At 53.9% G+C, this 8674-nt stretch overlaps 1 protein-coding gene across 1 annotated transcript in view; it reads right to left on the reverse strand.

Moving 5' to 3' along the window:
• Positions 1-3: 3 nt before the first annotated feature.
• The window catches only part of IGHMBP2 (immunoglobulin mu binding protein 2), a gene marked incomplete at both ends in the record, with an annotated part of 31366 nt that continues 22695 nt past the window's right edge, over positions 4-8674 (reverse strand). The window contains 5 exon segments of the mRNA XM_009869707.1: positions 4-36; positions 2078-2201; positions 2573-2667; positions 3981-4099; positions 8109-8347. Coding sequence (XP_009868009.1) covers positions 4-36; positions 2078-2201; positions 2573-2667; positions 3981-4099; positions 8109-8347 — 610 coding nt within the window.

The raw sequence follows: 8674 nt of genomic DNA on the forward strand, positions 1-8674 counted from the left end.
TTATCCGCCGGTCTTCTGCCAGAAAGCCCACCTCGCCTGCGAGAGAGAAACCGCAGGGCACAGCACTGTCAGCGGGCGCAGGGCTGGCTCCAGGTCTAGATTTGGCCCCAAGGGCTGAAGGGCTGCTGGGCTGAAGGGTGAGAGACAGTATTTACTGGGCTCTGGTCCCTGACTCGCTGGTACCTTCATCTTTCTGGCTCCGTTCCACCACCCTAACGCCAGAGCCGGGGCCCCCCCCCAAGCCTCTGGGGTCGGGCGGGGGACGGGCAGCCGGTGTCGGGAGGAGGACGGACAGCGCGTGGAGAGGGGAAATACTTTCCTGGGTGGCCCATGGCGCAAGATCAGGCCAGGACCTGGGAACAAACACGATGAGGAACGATGTGGAAGAGGCTCACCTTGCGACAGGAGAGGAACTATCGGTAAGAAAACACCCCCCCACACACCTGTCCCCAGGCCCTCTCGAGGGGTTTTACAGGAACAGCCCCTGAGGCACCTCTGCAAGGTTCGCTTCGCTCTCTGAGTAATTTCTCAAAGAAAAGCAGCAAGAGCCAGCGAATGCCAAGATGACTCAGTGAGGATCAGCGAGAGAGAAGGGCAGTGTGGGCGGCTTTTGAGCTTCCAGCTCCTGGGGATAAAGAGGAGGCCAGTGGGGAAGGAATTAGCGTCTCCACCGGCGCAGCGACCAGCCCAGCTCAGGTTCTGCCTTGCTGGGGCTGAGCAATCTCGTTTGTGCTGCCTTTGAGGAACAGGGGGTGGGCAATCCCCGCTCCGTGCTCTGCAGCTTAGAGAGAACGATTTCCAGCTCCTCTGATGTGGTTTCAGGCAAGTCTGACTCCTCTGATCCAGCAGGAGGGTTTCCTGCAGGGTCAGGAATGGCTGCAGAGGGACAAGCACTGCTTGTGTCGAGGTCCTTGGGCTCCTCTGAGCCGAGACACGCAGCTGCAGAAAGGGCCCGGATGTCTCCCAAGGGTCTCGGAGGGTGCTGGCAACATCCCTCGTGCCCGGTGCAGACCAGAGCCACGCCAGGGCACCACAAGGAGCTGCCTCGTGCCTGCAGGAAAGCCAGTGATCCCCGCGTCACATCTGAGCTCTGGCTGCTGGTTGTGCACGGGAGGGGGCCGGGGGGACACCAGCTCCCACGGAGCAAAGGCAAGGTGAGTCACTCCTGACGAAGGACTATTCTTGGCCCCGGCACCCACCTCTGTTCTCCCCCCAGTGCTGCGTTTCTTGCTCTAGGCTTTCTTAACACAAAAGAAAAGCCGCCTCCTTCTCCTTCCATGTATCTTACCTCTTTTATCTTTTCCCTTGTAGACATCAGCCCTTCCAGCACACCCAGAACACTTCATCTCCAGCAGTGAGGGACGTGTCTCGCTGTGGGTTTGGGCAGGGCAGGGACCGGCAGGTCACAGAGCAGGACCACTGGTGCCACCAAACCCTTCAGCATAGGCTGGTGGCTTTCCCGAAGGAGCCTCCTGGCTCCAGGGCAGCAGGATTTTTCCCAGCTATTAAACTTCTGCTGCAGCTGCTGATAGGAAAAAGCTCGATTTTCCGCTCTAGATTTTGCTCCCAAAAAAAAGCATTTTCTGTGCCTGACTTGTAAGCAGCTCCTGCTTGCTTTCTTTGGGGAAGAGACGCAAAACAGGCTCCAAACGCAAGGAATAAGCCCCCCAGATTTTCACCTTCTGCAGGAAGTGCTTGTCACTCCCGTAAATGTGCTAATGTGACGTGTGCCAGCCTCATGACCGCAGTTTAAATAAGTTCTGAGGCCTCAATAGCCAGGAAACCTTCAAACTAAACAGCCCTGGCCTCCTTTTTCCTACTGCTTAGCATGGGAGCCTTCCTCTGCAATGGTGACAGCAGATTATAGTAATTATTTTTTTTTTTAAAGAAGGCTAAAAAGGAAGATTCCTGCCAGTAAATTCATTCAGAGCAAAGTATCAGACACCATCAGAACTACAGTTAAACCACAGCACCTGGCAGCACCACGAGCAACCTTCGTGCAATCCCACGGGGCCTGTTTCTTTCCCATGGAGTAACCCTCCTTCCATGGAGCAACCCTCGAGCAGTGAACTCTTACCTTTCCTGTTGGATCTCACAAAGGACAGGATCACAGCCTCCTTCTCTCGTCCCTGGAAACCATCGACTGATTTAATTTCCAGTTCTGGGTACCTGTGGCAAAGGTGCTCTCTTAGCATGTCCACCTGGAAAACACACAACAGACACCGTCTAAAGAAAAGCATGAGGTGAGAAGGACGAAAACTGTATTGTTTTGGTAAAGTCCCCTCCTCTCAAACCCACAAGGATGAGCGCTCGCATCTCCCCAAGGTCAAACACTGACTCCTGTGGCTGAGGGGGAAAAATACTCGTCTAACATCTCCTTCCTCCACGGCCTCAAGTGGCTTAAATGCGAGAAGTTGGCCACAAATGCTGAGTTTGGTTTGGCCCCACTGACTCCCACCTTCACTCCTCTGAGGACGTTCTGGCACCGCTCCTGAGGATGTCAGGGCTCGAACGCGCCGCTGTGCGCTCGCTCTTTGCGTGGAAAGGAGCTGCCAGGAGAGGCTCGTCTCACCTGGAGGTTGTAAGGGGCTACGACAGCGATGTCTTTTGCCTTCACACCAGCTTCCACCAAGGCTTGGACGTGCAAACCGGCCAGCTGCACCTCCCCTAGGGGGCAAAGCAGAGGGGGTGATGGAAAGGGCTGGCAGGCACCGCCCGAACCCACTAAAAATTCAATTCTCTGTGCTGCAACTGAAAAAATCTTCACCTCTCCCTTCTGTTCTGCTTTTTCAAGTGCCTGTGTTGCTAAACCCCCGCGACCAAACAAACAAGCTCCACGCTCGGATCCATGTGCTCGGACCTTGCAGAGAGCACAGGCAGCCCGCTGCAAACCACTGGCTGCCTCGGACAGACGCGGGCTGCTCCAGGGCTCTGATGTGGACCAGTTCAAACCAAATGTGAATTATTTCACCGGTTTATTGGCTGGGCTGGCTTTACACTCTATTTTTCAGCAAAACACAGCTGTAACACCCAAGAATCTGCAGCATGCTGCTCCAAAAGGCTGCCTCCCAAATTGTGGGAGATGTGCATTTAATCCCCTGCTTGAAATGCCCGAGTTATCTCAGACAAGTCTTTCTGGCTCTCCACTTGGGGACAAGAGCCCTTCTCTGTTCAAAAAAAAATGGTGCATAGAAAAACAAGAGGCACTTAGACACTGGTGAGTTCTCAAACAAAAGAAAGCGAGAGGTATTTAAACTGGTAAAATCTGTATCCTTGAATTTCACAGTCCATTTTCCCTGTCTTGCCAGAGAGGGACTGGAAGCCGCAGAAATCTGTTGCTGGCACGAGATCTGCGCCGGTGAGCTGGGAGGAAAACAAATGGAACCCTGAAGCGGGCAGCTGCGTTGCCAAATCAGCTCTTTGGCCATGTGAGAGTGAAGGGCTGAAAAAGCCCGCAGCTTGGCCATCAGGAAACACACAGGGGTGTCACCGTCCAGGGGAAGATGTTGCCCTGGAAGAGGAATCTCACATTGCCCAAAGCCCAGGCTGCCTGTGCTCACCCAGCAATCCTCAGTGTCTTAAGAAAATTCATGGAGAGCAGCCACACAGGACCACATGAAAGGAGCAAAGGACTGGGAGGCACTTCCGAGCGACACCTACAGCCTCTCTAAAACAGGTCTGGTTGATCTTATGTGCCCTGCCCTCAGGTAAAGCATCTGTCACAGGGACCCTCCACCGTGTCCTGGGCCACAGCACCGAGGAACGTCTCTGCAGGGGAACGCAGCAGCTGGCGTGGCCACCCACAGGTGGCTCGATGTCATCGTGGTCCTGAGGCCACTCCGCTGTGGGGATGTGTAGCCACGTTCCCCTGGCTACCTGCCCTGGAGGGGGACATCACCCGGTGCAGCGGGCCAGCCCGCGGGAGGCCGAGGACTTCAGACAATCAATTCTGGCCAACAAAATGATGCGAATGGCCGTACCTGGATTCCCCTTAGACTGTTCATCTTCCACCTCCAGCTCAAAGAGGCCACAGCCAGCAGTGTCGATGAGCAGCAAGGGAATCGTGGTCTCTTCTGTGGAGGTGACGCCTGGCAGGTCCCTGCACCAGATATTTGGGAAAGGGCCAGTCAACAACACTGAAATTATGCCAAAAGGGATGGTCAACTGGTTTTGTTGCTTAGTCCTCCCCACAACCCTGCACAGGCAGGGAGAGGACAGAGCCAGACAGCGCTTCCGAGGGGCGAGGCAATGGAGCAACGGCAGTGTCAGGTGGGGTGAAAACGCAGGCAGGTGGGCTCTGGAGGTGGTGAAGAATGATAGAAACTGAGAACTGAGGTTCCCTCCGTTCTGCCCCACCACGCTTTGGTCCCCTTTGCATCTGGTGCTGAAGAGCACGTCGTGGAGGGCAGTAAGTGAGCAGAGCTCTTGGACTCTGGTGGGCTCCCGGCTTTCAGCTCCTCGGGTTCAGCGCCAGGACAGCACAGCAAGTCCCGAGAGCTCTGGGGCAGTTTGGCAATGCCAGAAAGCTGCAGCCGAAAAGCCATTATTGCTCTGCACCGCGGGATTGACACTTAAATGTTCTCCCAGAACGCAAACAAAGAGCTGAGGGCCCTGGAGAGCTTTCTCACCAGCTCTGCCACACAGCCCAGTGACTGCAGGGCAAAGCGGTGTGTGGGTGTGAGCGTCTCACTTAAATGGTCTTGAACAGAAAGATGTGCACACCCAGCGAGATGTGGCAGGTGCTTTCTGGTTTTTACGGTGTTGAGAGGGAGAAGGGAGGTTGTGGAGTCTCGTTCCTTGGAGATATTCAAACCTGCCTGGACACGCTTCTGTGCGATCTAGCGTAGGTGATCCTGCTCTGGCAGGGGGCTGGACTAGATGAGCTTTTGAGGTCGCTTCCAGCCCCTGACATTCTGTGATTCTGTGAATGCCTGACACGTTACCAGAGATTTGACAGCAGTGCTGTGGGGCAAGAGAAGAAAGCGCAGCGCGAGGAACACACAGGGATTGGGGTTTCACATAATTTCTACATCTAAAGCTTCTGCGTTCAAAAAAAGGAAATTAATAAATTCTATTTCAATACCCAAGGAACTTGCTAGCTGAATTCACAGCCTAGGAAGAGGACAGACTATGGAGGGCAGGAACGGAAAGCCTGGAGATGGCAGGAGAGCTCTGAAAAGCCACGCTGCTGTACATCATGTACCAATCACGGGGAGCCGCGACTCTGGGGAGTCTGCAAACGAACAAGGTGGGCAGTGAGCCATCAAAAAGGACCAGACCAGGACCACCTCCAGCTCCCCATTAGCGTGTTTCCTCCCCTGCAGAAGATACAACAGGTTTATCTCCCTCTCTTTGCAACATCAAACCTGGCAGGTTTCCCATCTCTTTTCTACCTGCCCTGCTTACTGTCCTACCACTATCCACAGCTCTACAGTCAAAAGGCTTTGAGCAAAACCTGAGCTCTCCCTGTAGATAATCTCAACTCTTTGCCTACTCGCAGCGGCCACGGAAAGCCACTGCAGCATCTCTGAGAGCCAGGAAAAATCTCAACCCCGGAAATGTCGCTTCAGAGAAGTAATTATCTACATAAATCTTTTAGGTGAGAGAAGAATTTGGGCTCTTCTGAGGCAGTGATCTTGCAGAAAACTGGGAGAAAAGCTGCCCAGTCCCTTCAGGCTGAAGGGGAAAGGCACTTCTCCCACCTGCTGCAAGCTAGCCCAGGCTGCAGCAATGGATTTCTGTTGCTGGAGAGATTCCTGGTCTGTGATGACAGCCAGGATGTCCCTGCAGGGAGACACTGGGCATCTGAGCACCTCCCAGGTCTCACGGCCCTGGGGGGGGTTCCCCCACACTCCCCATCGGCGAGGGGGTGTTAGCCCAAAATAAAATGCGAAGGGAAGGCACACCCGACACTGTACTTAGATAAAAACTGACAGCAGAAGCGGCTGGTGGTTTTCAAACCGTCTCTTCAGAGACTGAGTCACACATTCTGAATGTGAAAAGCACTGCTTGCACCCTCCCTGCCTTAATTCTGGCGATGTGTAGGGGTTTCTGAAGTGCTTTGTCACCCATTTCAGGAGGAAGGGAGATTTGGGAAGAAGGTTTTGCTCCCTTGGAGATACTGAAGCAATACCGCAGGAAACCTGAGGAACCTCTTTTGAGAAAAGATGGTGCTGCAGAAGCTCTAACAGATCACACACCGAGCGCTCCTGAGAGCCTCCAACACCAGGACACAGTGAGGGAAGGAGGTAACAAAAAGCTCCAGACCCAGAGCCTGTCCCCTGCTGTAGCTGCAGCCCAGGCTTCGGCTGCTTTCCGGCCTGGGCAGGTGACTCCCGCGGGCGCTCGCCGCCCTTCCACCTCCCTAGGATGGTTGTAAGAGAGCATTTCTTAGCACTGTCAGAGATTAACACTTCCTTGTTTCTTGCTCAGGTAAGGGATTAAGCAAATCGTTTGGCTTAAGCCACCAAAACACGAGATGCTCACAAACGCCATGAAGGAAGTTGTATGAGCAGCCTCAACAGGAGAAGATCGTGGTCCCGTATCAAGCCTCTGCATCAGCCGGTCTTCCAGAGCAGCTTTTACAGGGCGCAGGGCCCGGAGGGAAGATGGCTGCACTCACACGATGTGTCGGCAGCGCTGGGGACTGGCAGGTTTGGTGATGAGGTTAGAAACCAGCGTCTGCAGAAAAGGGCCTGGGCAGGGCACGGAGCTGCACTGCGGGCTGGAAAGAAAAACGTTCGCTCCTTTACCAGCTCTAAAAATAAACCAACTCAGCAGAATAACAAAGTCGCCTAACTTCAACTTTTCAATCGGCTTCCCATTTAATGGTTTCAAACTATTTCGCCCGGGGCTCTTCGCTAGCTGCTATTTTTAATTCCCAGCGTTAAATGGAAAAATCAGCATGGCAAGGAACAAGAACAAGCAAGAAGAGGGTTTTGTACAGCACCGGTCCTGGAATTAGATCTCTATGGCTAAATCATCGCTGGATGAGTCCCACCACACTCATCCGTAAAACCACCTATGTGCACAGAAATAACAGACCCCAAGGCAGAATTCAGCACAGCTTCACTGATCAAAGTTGAGCCGAAGCCTCAACAGCCCTGAAGCCTTAAAACAGAGCAACTGACCCAAGCAGAAATCCCGGGTGACTGCAGCAGCTGTAGAGGAGGGTGCTGGGGCTGCCTCGAACACAAAGCTTGCTCTGCCCATCCAGGTACTATTCACACCGTTCACAAGCAAGATTATTTTGAAACAAGTATGATAAAACAGCCTCTCCGGCCACTTCTGTCCAAAACTGGATCTACTATGAAATGGAGAGATTCGAGGGGAATATCCATTTTTCCAGCTACTAAATATTTGCATTTAACAGAAAGTATTGCTATAATTACCACAGCCCCATGCAGACTGTTATAGTTTTTGCTTCTCCAAGTCCAACAGAGAAAATTAATGTTTTCCCAGCTGCCTCCCAGAACTGCACTGACTGCAATTTTAAAAAGCACCGATTATTGACAGTCACAGCGTGTGTTGGCAAACAACAGCCTGTCCCGGGATGCAGTGGAAATGAAATGCTAGTCATTTCCTTTAAATTATCAAAGACAGGAAAAACACTACAGACAAGGAGCGGATCCGACACAGTCAGAGCTGCCTCAGGTGCCATCCTGAGGGAAGCAGGGAAGGGAATCTCACTTTCTGATCCTCCCAGCGCGGATCAGTTGGGACCAATGACGGGACATGCACTGGCCCTCACCACGGTGTGGACATGTGGAAACACAATCACAGACTGATGTCTGGTCCTCCCCTCAGCTGCAGACAAACACTGCTTGGGATGCGCACGCCGCAGGTCAGGCCTTCAGCTGTTCTCACCAGCTGCAAGGGGAATTTATTTTGTTGCTTGTGATACCAACAGAGGAAAGAGAAGAACACTTGGCATGGCTTCTTGTCACATACGAGAAAGGACTATCCCCTCCCAACTAACGCTTCCTTGATGGAATGAGGGATGAAACACAAGTGTTAGCGCAGGGCCAGGAGGAATGGAAAACTCCATCCCAGGGAAGGGATGAAGAAGACATCTCTGCTGCCAGACTGGTGAAGAGCAAGTCACTTACTTGAGCAAATGAAGGGCCACTGACGGGTGAGCAGTGAGCCGGCCGCCGTACATCTCCGTGGAAGCCCACTGCATGATGGCCTCGTGCATGCGGTACTGCACCGTCAGCATCTTCACAACCTGCTCCCCGTACCGCTCGATGAGCCGCTCCATCAAGCTGAGCGAAAGGCCCTCGGCAGCAGCCCTGCGTGGGGAAAGCGAGTCAGCAGTGGAGCCTGGACGTCTGCTCTGGGCGAGGAGCTAAGGTAGGGACGCGGCCCTCTTGGCATGGAAGGCTTGGGCAGCGTCTCGCTCCAGATGCAGCCTTGGCAACGCGGCACTGATTGACACCACCAGAGCACCCGGGATACCTGCTGGGGACCGGCTCTACCAGGATGGTGTGACCCCGCTGGCCTTCCTCCTCTGCTTCCCCTGGGTACTGCGGGCGCTGCAGGAGAAGGCTGCAGGGTCCCAAGCGTTACCTTTCAGGCTCCCCAACAGGGTGAAGACCCCCAGGGGCAGACCTCTGCCTTGCACGGAGATCAGATCGGCTTTTATGTGTTGGGGGGGGGGGAGCTGGTCCGCCCC

The sequence above is a fragment of the Apaloderma vittatum genome, unplaced genomic scaffold (genome assembly GCF_000703405.1).
Source record: "Apaloderma vittatum isolate BGI_N311 unplaced genomic scaffold, ASM70340v1 scaffold25175, whole genome shotgun sequence".
Classification (NCBI taxonomy): domain Eukaryota; kingdom Metazoa; phylum Chordata; class Aves; order Trogoniformes; family Trogonidae; genus Apaloderma; species Apaloderma vittatum.